The following is a 21,529-nucleotide window of genomic DNA, read 5'->3' on the forward strand; positions in this document are numbered from 1 at the left end:
CTGTCCAACTAGAAAGTCAGAGGCTCCCAGCTGATGTAATACTAGAAATAGTTGTATAGAAGGAAATGAGTCCAATTGGAATAACTGGGAATCTATAATTAACCGAACATTTCTCTCCGTGTTTAAAGCTGAGAGCTAGTCCATTCTCATTCCCTATCTCTGTTTTATGACTTATACTGTTACTTAAATACTTTTTAAAACTGAACTTAGTCCTGACATCTTTTTAAAGTCAATGCAGACTGTAGTTTGTTGTTTAAGATTCTAGTGAAAGCTTTTCTTCTCAATATACTTATCTTCTGACCCAAAATTTGATTTCTCATTTTTAGTAACTTGAACATTTGAAGTTTAGTTTGTCAGTAGTAAGAGAGTATCTGTTTAAAAAGGAAAATGGCCAAATTTGAGGAGTGTTGGTGTTTTCATGTTCAGAAACATGTAATGAAAGTTTCCTAACCAACTGCATATAGGATATACTATGGTATGTAATTGCTTTCATTCATATTTCAGATTGAAAGCCAGCTTTCCCTTCCCTCGGCCTTCTAACACTGCTCTTCCCTGCTATAAAGAAATTTTATTTTTTTAAGAATCCTTATACTTGATTTTCTTTTGGATAGATTCATTTCTATCTCTTTACTTCTAATTCTCTCTTTTTATTTAAAAGCAAACTGACATGCTTGTTTTTAAATAAAAGTTTCAATCATGATCACAAACTTTTTAAGAAGTCCTTTCAAGGCTGGCAAGATTGCTCAGTGGGTAAAAGGTGCCACCAAGCCAGACCACCTGAGCTGGATCCTAAGAGCCATACAGTGGCTGTAAGGGACTCCTGCAGGGCTTCCTCTGTAGTCACCGACACAGATAGAGAAATACATAAGTAAAGAAGTGTAACAAATATTCTGTAAATAAGCAAAGCTCAAAAAAGACAACACTGCAGATCCTCTCCTCATACTGCAAAGTGGTAGCTGACAGTAAGAGCTAGCAGTCAGGTTTAAGAAATGGTGGAGGCACCAAAGTTGCACTTATCCAAACAACTGGGATGGATGTGTTTCCATGCTGCTAGCTGGTGCAGGCCATTCCACGAGAACATGAAAGGTCTCTGGCCTGTAGGGGCAAGCTTAAGGGGACGAACCGAGTAAGCCTTTGCTAAATAACCATTCTGAAATAAAATTATATTTGTCTGAAATAAAGAAGGTGTTTGTAACTTATTGTCACAATATGAAGTCAGTTTTGTTCTTTAAATAAAAAAAAAAAAAAACAGAATTGCCTGGATCATAGACTGACTACAGTTATATCCAGTAGATGGTTTTTAGAGGAGAGGAATAAAACATAAGAAAGATAGAAGGGAAAAGCTGTTCTCTAAGCACTCCTAGGCAGTGAGGTAAAGGGTCCTGTTTTTAGAAAGTGTACACATTGTCAAGCCAACAGTGCTTAAGTGCTTAAAGAATACAATTAATACTCTTATTTTGCCTGCAGTCTTACCAGGAGATATGGACAATAGCTGCATTTTCTAAGTGCCTAATATCCACTAGGCATTGTGCTAAGTAGCTTTAGAGGTTTAGAGTTGTTACCTCATTTATTCTCGAGATTTTTATCTAACAAAATGAAAAATTTACAGCCTGCTCATAGGAGGAACCAATGTTACACAATCATGACAGAATAAGGAATGGAGAACTCTGGCCCCTCACAGAACTCTGTGTGTCCTTAGCTCAGATAGAAGGTGGCACTGAAAAGTCCTGTGAGATAGAAACTATCTTTAGGGGCTGGAGAGATGGCTCAGTGGTTAAGAGCACTGACTGCTCTTCCTGAGGTCCTGAGTTCAAATCCCAGCAACCCCATGGTGGATGTAATGGGATCTGATGCCCTCTTCTGGTGTGTCTGAAAATAGCTACAGTGTACTCATATAAATAAATCTTTTTTTTTTTTTTTTAAAGAAACTGTTACTTGGGGATTCTCTGCAATGAAAAGGAAGTTAAATGCTCCTATTTGGGACACATAAATCTTTACACAGAAACTTGGCACCTTGTTTTTTAAAAGAACAGCAAAGGACTACAGGAGGAGTAACCGGTAGGACACCTGCATACCATGGGCTAGTCCCTGACTTCCAGCCCTTGTTCTGAAAAAGAAAAAAAAAAAGGGAGAGGAAGGAAGCAGGGGAAAGGAATAGCTTTGAGAAACTCAAGACCTGAAGAACATGGCAGATTATCCTTTTATTTGTAATCCATGTGTAAGCAGACTAAGGATGTCCATGTGCATCCTTTGCCTTCAGAGAACTCAGGCGACAGCTTTTCTACCTCTAAATCTGAGATGTGATTTATAGACTCCCCCCCCCCCCCAGAGTATTCTAGGTAAGAAATTCCTTCCAGGTTGGAACTTTGATTTCCATTATCTATCAGAGCTGGAGAGGTGGCTTGGTGGTTAAGAGCACTGGCTGTTCTCCAAGAGGTCCTGAGTTCAAACCCCAGCAACCATATGGTGGCTCATGGCCATCTATATAGTGGGCTTCTGATGCCCTCTTCTGGCCTACAGGCATATATGCAGACAGAACCCTCATACATAAAATACATTAATACAGTACAATAAACTAATTAAAAACAAAAACTACATATATGAGGAATTGTAATTAAGAAAAATTAAATGAGCCAGTCTTAGCTGGTTGGTAGTAGTACACAGTTTTAATCTGAGACAAGCAGATCTTTTGTGAGTTCAAGGACAAGCCTGGTGTACTGAGTTCTTGACAGCCAAGTCTGCTCAGAGAAACTATGTCTTGAATAAAGCGGGGGGGGGGGGTGCTCAGAGGTTAAGAGCACTTCCTAGTGCTCTTCCAGAGGTTCTGAGTTCAATTCCTAGGAAGCACATGGTGGCTCAAGACCATTTTAGTGAGATCTGGTGCCCTCTTCTGGCCTGTAGGCATACATGTAGGCAGAACTCTCTAAGAAAGTCTTTCTTTAAAAAAGTTAAATGATTTTTATCTTTGATTTTTCCTAGACATAGCAAGAAGTAGAAGCAAGTCTCCTGATTTAGCTTTAAAATATTTTCTGATTTCAATTATAAAGGATGATTCTCTCTATTTTTATATATTTACCCCCAGAAATATCACTTCATGGGAATTTTTGATGCCCAGTGACTGCCACTGTATCATGTTCTTAGCGGTGTAGATGGAGAATGGAGCCCATTTTTCCTACATAAACTACATTCTAAGTTCTACAGTTTCAAAACTGGTCACTGTTAGCAAGAATAACCAGTTCATAGACTAAGTAATTGACTTATGGGTGACACAAACAATTCTAATAAAGCTTATCTACTTAATGTATTCATTGTTACAGTTCTGAACTGAATCTAGCATCCATTAATACCTGTGTTTGTGTGGATTCTAAGACAACTCTGGTAAAAGTAAAAACCACACTGTCTAGTGAAGCTTTTAGATTTGTGATGTCACACGTCATCACATAGCTTTCATTTTACAGTCAGGTGCTGAAAAAGTTTTCCATCTGATCACTTTCTAAATGATATGGTATCATCTTGGTGATCCAGAAACATGATTTTACCAAAAGCACACTATTTTCAGTCTTCCTTCGAATCATGTAACTTGGAAGGAGGATTTTTGGTGCAAATCTTAACTTACATGGGTCACACTCGTGCTTTTGAATGGACTCTGTCATTGTTTATAGAGAAGCACAAACAGTGACTTCCAGGACTGAGGTAATTAACTCGAAATATGAAACCTTTCAGATTTCAAAACTCAGAGTGGTTGTGAGTCTGATGTGTGCTGAATATTAACAGATAGCTTTAAACATAATTACCAGATACTATTTTTTTGTTAATGTATTTCACTGCAAACAGCAGCAGCTTTAACTATTATATTACAGATCTGTGAGAAAGAAAATGTACTAAGAGAATTTATTTCAAAGTAATTGGGGGTTATTATCAATGCCTGTTTGAATTGCATTTCCTCTGGTTAGTTGTTTGGTTTTTGGTCTTGTCTTAGACTTCTAACCATAACCCAGCTTTGAGTCAGGGTGTGTGAAGACTGAGCACCATTGCTATAACAAGAATGTTTGCTAACAAAACTGCTTGGTATGTTTCCTTTCCTATCAGTCCTTTGCTCTTGGTTTATTGTTGGTCATTTTAGATCATTGTGAATATCATGCGAAGTTCTAAAATCACGAAATTGAGTTGCTTTACTCCCTAAGTCTTCCAGAAGTATATGATAGAGATCTTTGGAGAGAATATATTGAGACATTGAAATATTTGTGACAAGGCATTTTCCTTAGGATTAGAGGTAGTGGGGAGCTGTCCACAAACTCTTAAAGAGAGTCCCCCTGTTTTAGGTGGCTCCAGAAGAATTTAAGACCAGCATTGGCCGCGTGAACTCATGCTTGAAAAAGGCTCTCCCTGTCAACGTGAAATGGCTGCTGTGTGGATGTCTCTGCTGCTGCTGTACCCTGGGGTGCAGCCTGTGGCCTGTTATTTGTCTCAACAAAAGAGTAAGTATAACCAGCCTATTGTGTGACAATAAAAAGAGCTGACATTTATTGGACACTTACTGTGTGTTAGAACTGTTTCCATGATTTATTTAACTCCCAGAACAACGCTGTCTTCATTTTAAAGCTAAAGAAATACTGGTAAGAAAGAGTATCAATACTTTATTATTTAATATGAGTTCATGCCATTTTCAATAAATGCAATTTAATTTATATGTTCAAATATATATGAATTACTTTTTTTTTAAAAAAGGAAAACCCAAAGGGATAACTTAAGGCCAGGCATGGGTGAAAAGAAAAGGGTTACTGAGGCTTGCTGGCCTTCAGCAAGAGACTTTGTTGCAAGAAATAGGTTGGAAATAAACAAAGACCTTTTCCTCTGGTCTCCATAAGCACATACAGCCACATGCACATACATGTGCATATAAACCATGTGTATGTACATACACACACACACAAGCAAATCATGGTTAAATCCAATGAGGGAAAAATACCCATTTTACCTAAGGTTCTTTCTCTAGTACCTATTAATGTGTTTAAACTTGTAAATAATAATTAGTCCACTAAAATCAGATATAGTATTATAAGTTGAAAATATTGTTAAGGGGCTGGAGAGATGGCTCAGTGGTTAAGAGCACTGACTGCTCTTCCAAAGGTTTTGAGTTCAATTCCCAGCAACCACATGGTAGCTCACAACCATCTGTAATGGGATCTGATGCCCTCTTCTGGTGTGTCTTAAGACAGCTCAACATAAACTAATAAATAAATTTAAAAAAAAGAAAATATTGTTAAGAAACATTCATTTTAGCATGTATTTTCTCTTAAGCTCTTTCATAATTACTTTGAAAAGACAGATAGTAAAATACTGCCAACCCTGTGCCTTTTTTCCCCCTAGCCTAGACTATTGTGCATGCCAGGCAGGTGCTCTACCATTGAGCACCTAACCCTTGTTTCTATTTTAAGTTATCCAGGCTGATTTTCAGATGGGGTCTTACTGTGTAGCCCTGGCCAGCCTGCAACTTTTCATATAGTCCAGGCTGACTCTGGACTCACAGAGATCTCTCTGCATCTGCCTCTGCCTCTGCCTCCTGGGTACTGGGATTATAAATTTCACACTACTAGGCTGGAGAGATTGCTCAGTGGTTAAGAGCAGTGACTGCTCTTCCAGAGGACCTGAGTTCAATACTCAGCAACCACATGGTGGCTCACAGCCATTTGTAATGGGATCTGATGCCCCCTTCTGGCTCAGCAGGCATGCATGCAGGCAGAATACTGTATACATAAGAAATAAGTAAATCTTTAAGGAAAAAAAACCTCACACTTCTACATACCTGGCCTGGGCTGATCTTAGACTCCCTCTGTAGCCCAGGAAGGCCTTGAGCTTATGGTCTCCCCCACCCCACACACTTTAGTCTCCTAAGCAACTGGGATTATAGGCATGTGTCAACAGGTACAGCTCCCCTAGGGCTTTTTGGAAGTAGATTACTGATTCCCTTAATAACCATCAGTAACTCAGAGCTTTGCTTTCAATACAGTCTAATTTGTTTGTCCAAACAAGCATAGTATTTTCAACTGGCTTTCCACAATTTTAAAAAATAAAAAAAGCTGACAACATACTTTTTTAATTGTATCGTTTAGAAGTTACAGTCAATAACTTCCACACTTTTATTTTTATTAATTTATTTTAATTTATTTTAAAGCCTCAATGTAAATTAATCATAATTTGGATTTCCCATCATAAGTGTAGCCAGTCTCAATCACTGAGAAACAAAGCTTTGGGTTTTAATGTTACCAAAGATATTATTCCCCTGTGATTTTTGCTTTGTCCATCTCAGTAACTGCACCAAAGGGACTGAAACAGAAACATGTTTTCAAGTCATGTGTTTGTGTTATGAGTACTCTAATAGGATGTTCAATGAAAGCTGAGATGCTGCTGCTTCTCTGATACCTTCTTTCTGTCTTTGCTTTAACTAAAGAGTTTACAGTAGGGACAGCAGTGTGGCTCATCTAGGAAAGGTACTTGGTACCAAGCCTGCCAAGTCTGGAGTTCAATCTCCAGACTCATATGGTAGAAGAGAAAACCAACTCCCACATGTAGACACTGACCTCCACATGCATGTACATACATGCTTGTGCACACATGTGCACACATATACACATTTTTAAAATCAATAACAAACATAAACAAATCTTTGAAATGACAATTCAGGCTGGGAATAAAGCACTACTGGTAAAGTGCTTATCCTGCAAGCACAAAGCCCTAAATCCAGTCTCCAACACTGAATAAAGCACATATGATAGCACACATCTGTATATATATATACATTTTATATATTTTTTAATTTGTTTTTAATTTTTATTTGTCATTTTTATTTTTAGTGATTTATTTTCATTTCATGTGCATTGGTGTTTTGCTTGCATGACGGTGTGAAGGTGTCAGAGTCCCATGGAATGGGAGTAACAGACATTTATGAGCTACCATGTGGGTGGTGGGAATTAAAACCCTTGTCCTCTGGAAAAGTAGCCAGTGCTCTTAACCACTGAGCTATCTCTCCAGTCCCTAACTTAAGTATTTTTTAAAAAGAGAATAAAAATGAGCCGTATGCATATATCACGTCATATAGAAAAAGAACAAGGCTTTGTGGTGAAAGACAAATAGTTCTGTCTGCAAGCTGTACTCAAGCATTTTATTTGTGCCTTTCACAAAACGCATTATGTACTCTTGTGCAAAGAAGATATGAAACTAGTCCATACAGTGTTATAACTTAAATATAGCATGCCTTTGAACCTTTTAGGAGGAGTGTGTGTGTGTGCATGCGCACACGTGGGAGGTGGCATGTTATCCCAGGCTGGCCTTGAACTTACTAGGTGAAGATGGCCTTGAACTTCTAGTCCTGCATTCACTTCCTGAATGCTAGGATTATATAGACTACTATAGTGCTACTATGCCTAGTTTATACAGTGCTGGGAATGAAATCCAGGGCTTTGGGTGCATGTGGAACAAGCATTATATGACTGAATTACATCCATAGGTTCAGCCACTGTCTTTTTTTTTTTTTTTTTTTTTTTTTTTTTGACTTTTTTGACTTTTTGGCTTTTGGGCTTTTGGGCTTTTGGGCTTTCTGGCCCTTTCAAGGATTTCTCTGTGTAGCCCTGGCTATCTTGGAACTCACTCTGTAGAGCAGGCTGGTCTCAAACTCAGAGATCCTTCTACCTCTGCCTCCCAAGTGCTGGGATTAAAAGTATAAGCTATCACCACCCAGCCCAGCCACTATCTGCCCATAGCCTTATATTAGAAATATTTGTGTTCATAACATATAAGGAATACTAAAGGTTAATGAGTATGCTCCCACTCCCCCATTCATTTTTTTGGTCAGCTTTACTGGCTAACCGCTTTACCACATAAGGTTTTTTGGTATTTTTGTTTGGTTGGTTTTGGTTTTGTTGTTGATTTCTTTAAGATTTATTTATTTTATTTATATGAGTACACTGTTGCTCTCTTCAGACACACCAGAAGAGGGCATCAGATCCCATTACAGATGGTTGTGAGCCACTGTGTAGTTGCTGGGAATTGAACTCAGAACCTCTCAGAGAGCAGTCAGTGCTCCTAACCACTGAGCCATCTCTCCAGCCTGGGTTTTTGTTCTTTGATTTTTGTTTTTTTATACAATTCTTTTTTGAAAGATTTATTTATTTTATGAATATGAGTACACTGTCGCTGTCTTCAGACACACCAGAAGAGGGCATCAGATCTCATTACAGACGATTGTGAGTCACCATGTGGGTGCTGGGAATTGAACTCAGGACCTCTGGAAGAGCAGTTAGTGCTCTTAACCACTGAGTCATCTCTCCAGATCCATTTTTTGGTTTTCCCTTTTTTTTTTTTTTTTTTTTTTTTTTGAGATGAGGGTCTTACTATGTAGTCCCGGATGTCCTGAAGCTCACTATCACTATGGAGACCAGGCCAGCCTTAAAGTCACAGGGATTTACTTGTGTCTGCTTCTTAAGCACTGGCATTAAAGGCATGCAAATGTAAGCTCCATGTAAGATTTTCATCTGCTTTTCTATGTACAGTAGTTGACACTGACCTAACTTGATACATGGTCAATTGGAGAGTCACCTATCCAGTTATTTTTCAAGTACTTTTTAAAGAAAGACTTTTCATACCATAAAACTTACTCATATTAAGAAAATGAATGGGCTAGAGAGATGGCTCCGTGGTTAAGAACACAGTCTGCTGCTCTTCCAGAGGTCTTGAGTTCAATTCCCTGCGAAGTCACTTTCACGTGTCTAATTTACTAACATTAGCTACATTAACACAGCCACACAGCCATCACCAGTATGCAATTCCAGACCTTTGTCCTTATACCCGAGGAAAAACCCATATCCAGGAAGCAGTTATTCTCCATTTCCCTTTCCTTCAAAAGGTAAGAAGTGCTCCATCCTCTTTATCATATTTCAGGAGAGTTTTAAAAAGGATTAGTATTAATTCTTAAATATATTTGGGGGCTGGAGAGATGGCTCAGCAGTTAAGAGCACTGACTGCTCTTCCAGAGGTCCTGAATTCAATTCCCAGCAACCATATGGTGGCTCACAACCATCTGTAATGAGATCTGATATCCTCTTCTGGTGTGTCCAAAGACAGCCACAGTATAATCATACATGAAATAAATAAATGTTAAAATATATATTTGGGAGAGTGTGCTAAGAAAGGCTAGGATTTTCTGTGTTGGCAAGGGCTTGATTTGCATGCCCTCTTGACTTGGCTTACTCAGATGTACTCTGGCTAATTCTGATTTTGTATTTGTATTTGAGTCAATTCCAGGACTTTGTTCCCTTCATCTATGTTATCTAATTCCTGTACATATCATTTCTCTTCACTTCAAAGGTTGATAGTAAAGTTTTGACTTGGTTATTTGAGTCTTCTTATGAAGCTAGAGGTTTGAGATGTTTGCCATTATTTTCAAAGACAAGACCTTTTGGTATTTTGTTTTGTTCCTATTTTTCTCTTTTGTCTTTTTAATGTTGCTTTTGTGTTTGATTTGCTCTTTTTTCTAGATCCATAAAGTGTGAATCAGGTTACTAATATGAGGCCTGCCTTCTTTCTTACCACAGTCATGTATAGTTCCGTTTCCTTCCAAGGACTGCTTTAGTTGTAGCCTGTACATTTAGCATTTGCTAGTTTGCTTCCTCATTCAGTATTCTCGATTGGTTTTTGGATTCCATGGGCTATTCATTGCTTCAGAGTATGGTGTTCAATTTCTTCCTTTCTTAAAAAATATTTATTTATTTTATGTATGTGAGTACACTGCAACTGTCTAGAGATACACTAGAAGAGGGCATCAGATCTCATTACAGATGGTTGTGCGCCACCATGTGGTTGCTGGGAATTGAACTCAGGATCTCTGGAAGAGCAAGTTAGTGCTCTTAACTGCTGAGTCATCTCTCCAGCCCCTAATTTCTTCCTTTATGGATTTTTTTGTTGAGCTACATAGTTGATTTATCAACTATTGAAAGTAGGATATCAAAGTCTCTGTTACTGTAGAATTACCTAATTTTCACCTTAGTATAGTCCATTTTTTAAACATACTTTTGAGTTTCTTGATCATTGCATGTATGTTTATAATGGTTATGTCTTATTGACAGATTTATACTCTGATTTATTGGCTTAAATTATTAGTGACTGAATGTTTATATCTTCACCAAATTCATTATGTTGCAGTCCTCTAACCTTGCAAGGGTATAGTCTTTATGGGATTGTTACCTTCAGTGAAAATACCAGAGAGTTCTCTCTTCACATCCTCACACCTCTACTCTGGTGTGAGGTGGAATCTCAGGGTTGTTTTGATTTGCATTTCACTAATGACTAGGGATGTCAAGCACTTCTTTAGATGCTTCTCAGCCATATTCCTCAATTAAGAACTCTTTGTTTAGCTCTGTACCCCATTTTTTAATAAGGCTGTTTGATTCTCTGGTGTCTAACTTCTTGAGTTCTTTGTATACCTTTGGATATTAATTAGACCTCTATCAGATATGGGGTTAGTAAAGATCTTTTCCCAATCTGTTGGTTGCCGTTTTGTTTTCTTGACAGTGTCCTTCGCCTTACAGAAAATTTTGCAATCTCATTAAGTCCCATTTGTCAATCCTTGGTCTTAGAGCACAAGCCATTGGTGTTCTGTTCAGGGAATTTTCTCCTGTGCCTATGTGTTCTAAGGTTTTCCCTACTTTCTCATCTAATAGTTTCAGTGTACCTGGTTTAATGTGGAGATCTTTGATCCACTTGCACCTGAGCTTTGTACAAGGAAATAGGAAAGGGTCTATTTTCATTCTTCTGCATGCTGAGTGCCAGTTGGACCAGCACCATTTGTTGAATAGGCTGTCCTTTTTCCATTGAATGTTTACAGCTCCTTTGTCAAAGATCAAGTGACCATATGTGTGTGATTCATTTCTAGATCTTCTATTCTGTTCCATTGCTCTGTCTGCCTATTTCTGTACCCATACCATGCAGTTTTTAACACAATTGCTTTGTAATATAGCTTGAGGTCAGGGATGGTGATTCCTGCAGATGTTTTCTTGTTGTTGAGGATGGATTTAGATATTCTACGTTTTTTGTTATTCCAGATGAATTTGCAAATTGCTCTTTCCAACTCTATGAAGAATTGAGTTAAAATTTTGATGGAGATTGCATTAAATCTGTAGATTGCTTTTGGTAAGATGGTCATTTTTACAATGTTGATCCTTCCAATCCATGAGCATGGGAGATCTTTCCAGCTTCTGAGATCTTCCTCAATTTCTTTCTTCAGAGATTTGGAAGTTCTTGTCATACAGGTCCTTCACTTGCTTAGTTAGAATCACACCAAGGTAATGAAATACCTTTTTATATCCTTTTCTTTTTCTTTCTTTTTAATTTTTTTAGACTTATTTTATGTTCATGAGTATTTTACCTGATTGCATGTATGTATACAACATCCATATCTGGTACCATCAGAGGTTAAAAGAAGTTATGGATGTCCTGGAACTACAAGCTGCCCTGTGGTTACTGGGAATTGAGTCTAGGTCCTCTGCAAGAGCAACAAATGCTCTTAACTGCTGAGCTATCTCACAAGCCCTTGTCCTTTTGTTTTAAATCTATCTGCATCCCTAGTTCTAAATTTAGAGTCATGTATACAATATAATAGATGGGTTATGGTTTTAATCCATTCTGAAAATATCTACATTTTAATTGAAAGTTTAATCTATTTACTTTTAAGGTTACTAATACTGTATTAGTTTGCTGATGCTTTGGTAACAAAGTACAAAAATTAAGTGACTCAAACAGCTAAAATGTATTTCCTCACAGTTCTGAAAGCTAGGAGCCCTTTCTTGTTAGAAAATGGTGTCCTATTGGGAGTGAGTGGATTGTTGAGTATAGTCTAGAAGGTATGCAGTCCTTTTTCTGTTTTCTAGAAGCATCCCATCCCTGAGATATTACAAATGGGGATAGCTGGGGCTAGAGAGATGACTCAGCAGTTAAGAGCAATGACTGCTCTTCCAAAGGTCCTGAGTTCAATTCCCAGCAACCACAAGGTGGCTCTGGACTACCTGTGATGGGATCTGGTGCCCTCTTCTGGTGTGTCTGAAGATAGAGTACTGAAATACATAAAAATACATATTTAAAAAATGGGGATAGTTGGGCATGGTGGCACATGCTTTTAATCCCAGTATTTGGGAAGTAGAAATAGGTGAACCTCTGTGAGTTAGAGAACAGCCTAGTCTACAAAGTGAGACAATATCTCAAAAACAAAAACAAAAGCCCAAATAACAACCCCCCAGACAACACCACCAAAACAGCAACTAAAAACTTCAGAGTATAGACATGAGAAGAAACCTCTACAAAGATACACAAATGGTAAATAAGCTTGTGTGCTCAATAACATACGACTTTGTTGAACTGGAAACCAAATTTGTAAATTTCGTTGTAACGAAATAGTACTGAACACATTTTAGAATGCCCAAAATCTAAAATGTTGATAACACCAAATTCTGGGAATGATGAGCTACAGAGAAACCCTATTGTTTATGTGAGGAATGGAGAATGGTGTTGACACTGGCCAGTTCAGTGGTTCCCTTTAAAGCTTCCTGACCAGCCATGTGCTTTGTAAAGAGGTTGTGAAACATCTAGGCAAGAAGGCATAGCTTGTGGGGGTGGGTTGAAAGGTTTTAGCAAGGCCTTGCTTCTGACTTAAGTTCTCTGCTTCCTGATTAGCCATGCCATGGATGAGGTGCAAATTCTTGAAGCCACAGACATAATTATAGCCATGGCATTCCTGCTTCAATGGCTTAGATTCCTTGAAACCATGAACCTAATTTTTAAAGTTATTTATTCATTATACATAAGTACACTGCAGCTGTCTTCAGACACACCAGAAGAGGGCATCAGTTCCCATTACAGATGGTTGTGAGCCGCCATGTTTGTTTGTACCGAACTACCGCCTTCAATTCTCTATATCTAAATGCAATCACTTTCCAAGGTACCAAGGGTCAGGATTTCAACAAGCATTTTTTTTTTTTTTTTTTTTTAGAGAACAGATTTAGCTCCTAAGATAGAAAGATTTGACTGGTTTTTTTTTCCTCAGAACTAAACAAAAAATTTACTGAAAAGAAAAAAATGATGAAAGATTTAAAACTAAACCACTGTTCCCTTAGCTATGTCTCCTTGAATTCAAAGTATCAGATAACATGTTCTGCCCTTGATTGTTTTTTCTATTCTGCTATTTTTTTAAAATCTGGCATTCTTTCATTCTTCCTCTGCACCTTGTTACTTCCTGGTGTGTTTTGAATGATAATATCCCTGGCTAAGACCAGATGTTTGAGTTCTTGAACCCCAGGTGGTAACACCATTTTCACAGGTTTTGAGATATTGTCTCACTTTGTAGACTAGGCTGTTCTCTAACTCACAGAGGTTCACCTATTTCTACTTCCCAAATACTGGGATTAAAAGCATGTGCCACCATGCCCAACTATCCCCATTTTTTAAATATGTATTTTTATGTATTTCAGTACTCTATCTTCAGACACACCAGAAGAGGGCACCAGATCCCATCACAGGTAGTCCAGAGCCACCTTGTGGTTGCTGGGAATTGAACTCAGGACCTTTGGAAGAGCAGTCATTGCTCTTAACTGCTGAGTCATCTCTCTAGCCCCAGCTATCCCCATTTGTAATATCTCAGGGATGGGATGCTTCTAGAAAACAGAAAAAGGACTGCATACCTTCTAGACTATGCTCAACAATCCACTTCCAATGGGACACCATTTTCGAACAAGAAAGAGGCTAAGAGACCTATGCCCAGTTTTTTTGTTTTGTTTTTTGTTACTTTTTTAAAAAGATCCCATTACAGATGGTTGTGGGTCACCATGTGGTTGCTGGGAATTGAACTCAGGACCTCTGGAAGAGCAGTCAGTGCTTTTAACCGCTGAGCCATCTCACCAGCCCTCTAGGCTCAGCTTTAATTATTTCTTTTTTAATACTGTACCAGCCAACGTAACTCTGAAGAATAAAAGTGCTTTTCATAAGCTACCTGCTCTATGGTAAACTGTTATGGAACTCTGAACAGCCAGATAACATACCCCATTCTTTCTGCCTTTTCTTTCTTGTCATATGATGTTAGCTATGACAATCACTGTGATTTTAATAAGAATATATTGGTTATGGCCCTCAGCTGTCACATCAGTGATCTTAGCTATAAATTTAACTGTGTGCTTTTATATATTATTTATCAGTTTGAAGAAGTTCCTTCCTATTTTCAATTCACTCAGGGTTTTTCATCATGAATGAATGTGTTCTTTTTATCAAAAGCATTTTCTGAATATATTTGTATGATTGCATAATTTTTCTATTTTATTTTTGCTAATATGATTGATTAATTAATTGATTTTTAAATCCTACTTGGTTGTTGGTGTCTGTTGTCATTTTGATTTTGTTTTTGTGAGACAGGGTTTCTCTGTGTAGACCAGGCTGGCATCAAACTACCCACCTCTGCCTCCCAAGTGCTAGGATTACAGGTGTGCACCACCACTGTCCTACAGATACATTTTTGTATAGTATCTTTATTTGGTTTGAGTGCTATGGAAATAATTGCACTATAGAAGGACAGTTAGGACTGCATTGTGAGACCCCGTATCAGAAAAAAAAAAAAAGAGTGGAAAACATTAACCACTAAGCCTCTCTCTAACCCATGATTTAATTTATTTGCTATAGGCTCATCCAGGTTGCTTCTTCTCCATGAATGAGTTTTGTCTCCTTCATATAATTATTCCATCTCCTACCAATGATCAATTCACAGGCAAAAAACAAAAGCAAAAACAAAAAAAAAAAACAAAAAAAAACCAATATTCCTCTCAGTGGTTAAGAGCACTGACTGCTCTTCCAGAGGTCCAGAGTTCAATTCCCAGCAGCCACATGGTGGCTCACAACTATCTGTAATGGGATCTGATGCTATCTGAAGACAGCTACAGTGTATTCATATAAATTAAATAAATCTTTTTTGATTCAGTAAAGTTTTATTTTTCCAAATAAACAGCTGATTGAACCTGTCGGTGCATCTTCACCAGCAACTGGGGCATCTCCGCCCTTTGTGTTTCCGGTTTAAATGACTTGGGCTCTGTGCTTTGAAACCAGCTTGCTAAGTTCTTTACTAAGTAGCTCCTGATACTCTGGCCAAGGAACCTGGAATCTTCAGTCGTCAGAGACCAAGGCTGAAGTAATAAGCTTATAGTTGGGAACTTCCTTACAGAGTTTGTCATATGTAGCTTTGTCAAACAGGACGAGATTGTTCAGCTTGTCCCAAACTTTTCCTTAGGATCACTTCTTTTTGGTCTTGCCACCAGACTTATTTACTGGGTCTTTGTCTTTTTTTAGCTGACTTTTCTCTTCTTGTTGTCATCTTTTGGTGGCATGGTGAAGCTCAAAGAGTACTGGGGACCACTGCACCCTCACTAAGATGTTGGACATAAATAAATCTTAAAAAAAAAGAGAGAGAGAGAGAATATTCCTTTTCTAGTTTCCTAGTCTGTGAGATGAGAACTGCTAGCCCCTCTATTACTTCTATTAGTACTTATTAACTTGTATCTGTTCCTTTCTCTTCTTACTCTGTTATTAAAGCTTTAACTTCATCAATTTTTTCTTTTCTCCTCCCCACCCCAGACCAAAAAAAAAAGACTTATTAAGTAGCCCTTGTTGTCCTGGAACTTGATCTGTAGACCAGGCTAGCCTTGAACTCTCAGAGATTCACCTGCCCCTGCCTCTTCTGTGCTGAGATTAAAGGCACACAAAAGCTACCATGACTGGCTTTCACTGATCTTTCCAAGAACAAGCTTTTGATTTTTTTTTCTTTAGATACTGAGATAGGTTTTCAGTTCAATTAGTTTTTACTAATTTATTTTCCTCTACTTTGCTTTCTATTTATCCTCCCCCCAGGACTGAAATTATAGACACGGGTCAACACATTCAGCTTTTACATAGCAAGCACTTTACCCACTGAGCCTTCTTCTTTCTTTATCTCTGATAATGTACCCCTGAGCTCAGCTGAAAGTGCCTGGTGCCCCTCACCTTTGAATTACTGTCAGCATTTCTGTTCTGCTTTCTACATCTCTTTACATCCAATCTGTCTCTATAATGTGGGTTTTTGTAGACAGCATATGCTCTAATTCTCTTTCAACTGATGCATTTACTGATTACAGTTAGTGATTACTGATACAGTTAGAATAGTGTCGTGTCAATCAATCCTGGTTCATACTATTTTCTGTTTACTGTGCCTTGTTCATGTTCTGCTTCTCTTTTTCTCTGCCGTCTCCTATTTTAATATTGTGTATTGCCACTTCTATCCTTCTTTAGCATAAATCAATTGGATTTCTTTTGTATTTTATATACAAAAGTACTATGTCCGGTTGTAGGCCTACACACCAGTAGAGGGCATCAGATCTCATTACAGATGGTTGTGAGCCACCATGTGGTTGCTGGGATTTGAACTCAGGACCTCTGGAAGTGCAGTCAGTGCTCTTAACCTCTGAGCCATCTTTCTAGCCCCCAGGATTCTAATTTTTAAATGCAGATAATTAATTTAAATGTTCAAGCATATAAACTTTTTTTAGTGATTGCCTTACATTTACAACCAGTTCAAACAATAGTATGCCTAATGCTTCTAGGCCTCTTAACTAAAATCACGTATTAATTAGTGACATGCGTTTTCTCAAGGAGTGTAGATACTGTTTCTCCCTCCTGTCCACTGTGACATCTCTGCCATTCATTCATTTCCTTATCTACAACTACAGTCACTGAGTTAGTTCTGTTGTTACCGTGAACAAACTGTTACCTTTGAAATGAGCTAAGAATACACACATGCACACATATAAAACACATACTGATTTTCACCTTTAATCATTCCTTCTCTAACACTTCTTTGTTCATGCGGATTTGAATCTCTGAAAAGAAAAATACCTACCTTCTTAGTGCTTTTAAGTATATAATACAATATCTACCACTGTGTTTCCATGGTAGGTTTCTGGAATTTATTTATTTTTCGGGACTAAAATTTATTTCCACTTAATCATCAACTACTCCGGTCGTCCCGTCCCTCCCCCCCACCCCCCCACCCCCCCCCACCCCCGCATACCGTTTGCTGCTGTGAATGTAAACAGTCTATAATCCTCATATTGGTGAGCATGACCTTCCTGAAAAGACGGAAGAAGAAAGGCATGCCTTTAAACTAAAATGACCGCAACAGCCTCAAAACATTATTCAAATGCAAACCTGGGGCTGGGGTGTTAAAGGTGTAACCTGTAAAGCCCTCCTTGCCTTGCAAAACTAAAGACTTGAATTTGATCTCCGGAACCCATATGAAAATAGAAAAGCCTTTGTTTGCAACCCTAGCTTTGGGGACACTGGTGCTCATTGGCCCACTTGGTGAGTTTCCGACCAACCGGTGAGAGAGACAGCTGTCTCTCAAACCAGACAAACAAATGGTGGACAGCACCTGAGAAATCACAGCAGGCAAAATCCCTCAGTCCTTTTCAATGCAAATCTGGTTTGATGAGTAAGATGGTTTTAATGGGGCTTAGCTGTTTATTTGTGAGCCACCTTGGAGGGCTGCATTCACCTTCAATTAATCAAGTTGCCAAACAGGCCCCCTTCTTCCCTTACCGGTCTCCTACTTTATAAAGCTCTAGATGGTTCTCTACCATCCTAAATGATAGGACCCTTTAATAAAGTTCTTAATGTTGTGATGACCCCAACCATAAAATTCTTTCCATTGCTACTTCAGAACTGTAATTTCAGCACTATTGGGAACAGTAATGTAAATATCTGATTTGCAGGCTATCTAGTGTTGGGGGTCAAGACTCCGGTTGAGAACTGCCTAGACTAGTGCGTGCAAACCTGGATTTAGTTGGAGTGCCACATTGTGTCAGAACAACCAAAGTGACTATGGGCAAAAAAGACAAAACCAAACACTAAGGAAAGTTTTTTGTTTTGTTTTGTTTTGTTTTGTTTCCGGGGTTTTTCTGTGTATCCCTCCCTGGCTGTCTTGGAACTCAGTATGTGGACCAGGCTGGCCTCAAATCACACATATCCTCCTGCCTCCCGCTGGAGTGGTGGGATTAAAGGGCACGTGCTACCATGCCTGCTTAATGCACCTCAACCTTCCCCCACTTCCTCCCATCCAGAATTCTGCTGGTCTCTGCAAACATTGTCTGACCATGAAAAAGATGGCTTCAAAGTGTCCTACAAATTTATACATCATTGTACTGAGGACCAGGAATTAGACAGATTCCCTGATAGACAGACAGACAGGGAGAGGGGCCATGACTCGGTAATAAAGGTGATAACTTTTAAAATGGCTGCCTCCTTCCTCACCTTCTTGACCTGAAACAAAAGCCCAGCAGCTTAAGACAAAGACCTGGAGAGCTTGTTTTCTCTTCCACTAGTCCGACTGGTTCCTTACTGGCTGTGTGGTTTGTTGCTTTTTTTAATGTGTTTTGGAGATTAATCCCATATCAGATAAGATCTCAAGTTCTGTGTGTTGCCTTTTGGTTTCTTTTTAATTTTCACTTTCTCTGGGGTTTAGGAATGGGTGTTAGGTGGAGTTGGAGGAGGAGTCTAGGGTTTTCTGTTTTGTTTTGTTTTGTTTTTCCTATTTTTCCCCCCGGGGGTAGTCATATTAAAAAAAAAAAAAAAACCTGTCAAGAGCAGTATTTAAAGGGTTGTTATTTATGATTTTAAAAGAATTTTTACCAGTTGTGGGCTGTTATATAAGCCTTTAATTCATTCTGAGTTAATTTTTGTATGATGTAAGCCAAGGAAGGCCAACTTCACTCTCACCTTTATATATCCAGTTTCCCAACACCATTCAAGAAACTACCCTTCCCCTACTGTATACTTTCGCTCCCCTTGTTGAAAATTAGTTGATTGTGTGGATGGGTTTACTTTTATGCTTCCTGTTCTGTTCTACTGGTCTATATCTGTGGAGGGCTTTGATTTTGTTTTGTGAGCACTCGCATGTGTGTGTGTATAGACATGTATGATAGCACCCATGGAGTCCAGAAAAGGGTGTCAAATGCCCTCAAGTAGGAATTACAAATGGTTGTGAACCTCCTGATATAGATGCTAAAACCTGAACCCCAATTCTTTGAGTAAGTAGCAGGTGCTCATTTTCTGCTCTCTCCTATTTTAATATTGTGTATGATACCACATATATTCTTCTTTAGCATATATCAAGGGTTGTTATTTATGATATTATATATATATATAGACACTGTTGTTAGCTTGTGCTCTTACACACCAGAAAGGGGCATCAGATTCCATTACAGGTGGTTGTGAGCCACCGCATGAATTGAACTCTGGAAGAGCAGTCAGTGCTCTTAACCACTGAGCCATCTTTCCAGCCCCACATACTGTTTTGATTATCTTTTTAAGTATAGTTTCGCATCAGGATATGTGATATCACTACCTTTGTTCTTTCTCAAGATTCTTTTGGTTCTTTGGGCTCTGTGTGTGTGTGTGTGTGTGTGTGTGTGTGTGTGTGTGTGCGCGCGCGCGCGCGTGTTGAGATATTCTTTCTCTATTTCTCCATTGCACTGAAGCAGTGTGGACAGTTCAACTATGTAATACTTCATCTCATGATCAAAACAGTCTTTCACCTTCCTACTGACTTTTCTTTTTCGTTGTTTTACAAATGGGTTCTTCCTTCCTTCCTGTCATCCATCCTTTTGACTTATTTATTTTGAGACAGGTCTTACCGTATGGCTCTGACTCCTGACTGGCCCAGAACTCACAGGGATTCACTTCCCCAAAGCTGGGGTTAGAGATAAGCACCACATCTGGCTTTTCTTCTTTCCTTTTAATCAGAAACTTATTAAAATTTCATAAGAATCAATTTAATAAGAATCAAAAATTCCTGGTAATCTTAGAGTGGTTTTAAAAGCTTTACTTTTCTAACTCCCTACAAAAATGCTTGTGTCTAGCAAGGATTTGGCTGGAGAAACGGCCTGTGTCTGTCTCCTGCCTTACTGCTTCACCTATTTCTATTTCAACCTTCACTTTCTGTGCTGAACCACCTCAGTTTGGAACGTGAGGTGTTTATTGAAAAAGTAATCCTGAGGAAGGTTCATGAACCTTTGGACCCTGCAACTGCTGCTGTTCAGCGTTAGCACTGTGGGTAAACTTTCGTAGCAGTTCCAGTGCATGGCCATATACTATTGAGCAATTTATCTGCGTACTTCATTTGGAAAAGCATAAATGAAATTCCACTGAGTGATAAGGTGGATGGGTGGATCTCTTTTTCTAGCTATACAGTAACCGCCCAAAACAGGGTCACTTTGCTTTTGGCAGTTTCTGTCAAAGAAATTGCATTTTCTCTGATTTATAATTAAAAAAAACAGAAGAAATTAATTTTACCTTACAAGAAAACAAAAACACAGACACAACTTATAATGTTCTTCAGCTCCTTTTCTCACAGAATCTTGATTCTTTTTCTTAGACCAGAAGATCAATTCAGAAGCTACTAGAATGGGAAAATAACAGATTATACCACAAGGTAAGACATGTGTGCAAACAAGGGCTTCGTTCATATGTTTCCATTGTCACATTGGAAAAGTAAGTACTAAGTCCACAAGGAATGGACCAGTGGATTATTCCCCAGTTATTAGTCTGCCTTCCTGATAAGGGTTTTGAAGTGCTGTTTTATCTCATGCAGCCTAAATTGTACTTTTAGTGACATACTCAGATATAATTCGCCAAAGATAATAGAAGAATTCTTAAGCAAACTCTTACCTTTTCAGCTTGCTCTGCACTGGAAGTTGACTAAAAGGAAATGTGAAACTAGCAATATGATGGAGTATGTAAGTATAAAGCTGTTTTAATTACATTCTTTGGATTTTTCCCCCATGTGCTTGCCATCTGCTGATTGAGTCTTTTAGTGTCTCAGCCCGGATTTCTGTCAGTTGGGGTGCAGAGGCCACTATTCATTTTCTTTAGCTTTGTGGCCAACGTAAAGTATCTCAGAAGTTTAGAGATCATTTACATCTTAGAAAAGTCTCAGCTCCAGTGCTCAGCTGAAAATGTTGTCCACCCTTCCTTTCTGTTACCATAGACACAAATGATGTAATATATGACAGTAAGAACAGCTGCTGCCTAGCAAAATCCACCGAGGTATAAGCTTATCCACCAACTTACGTAAGGGATTGATTTTCAGTTTTGGACTCACATCCCTGGCTAGGATTTTTTTTTTTTTTTTTTTTTTTTTTTTGGCTGGCATTTAACTTGGAGTGAATAAACTATTGAATGAATAAAATATATCAAAATACATTTGAATACAGGCTAGGAGTTTTTCCTGAAAATCTGTAATCTTGCTAGGTGCGGTGGCACACACCTCTCGTTCCAGCACTTGAGAGCCCGGGCGAGCAGATCTCTGAGTTTCAGGCCAGCCTGGGCTACAAATGAGACCCTACCTCAAAATGTTTCAAATGTGAAAGAAAATAAGTAGCATTAGTGTTAAAGCATAAACCACATATAAACAATATGA

The 21,529-nt window shown here is 38.5% G+C and overlaps 1 protein-coding gene across 2 annotated transcripts in view; it reads left to right on the plus strand.

Moving 5' to 3' along the window:
- The window catches only part of CHIC1 (cysteine rich hydrophobic domain 1), a gene marked incomplete at both ends in the record, with an annotated part of 32,621 nt that overhangs the window by 10,196 nt on the left and 896 nt on the right, over positions 1-21,529 (plus strand). The window contains 3 exons of one of the 2 annotated variants that reach the window (XM_080909721.1): positions 4,323-4,478; positions 20,486-20,542; positions 20,787-20,846. In XM_080909721.1, the coding sequence (XP_080765847.1) occupies positions 4,323-4,478; positions 20,486-20,542; positions 20,787-20,846 (273 nt within the window). The remainder of the gene's footprint in view (positions 1-4,322; positions 4,479-20,485; positions 20,543-20,786; positions 20,847-21,529) is intronic. The other variant, XM_080909722.1, reaches the window with a different exon arrangement.

This window comes from Micromys minutus, assembly GCF_963924665.1.
Source record: "Micromys minutus genome assembly, chromosome: X".
NCBI classification, from domain to species: domain Eukaryota; kingdom Metazoa; phylum Chordata; class Mammalia; order Rodentia; family Muridae; genus Micromys; species Micromys minutus.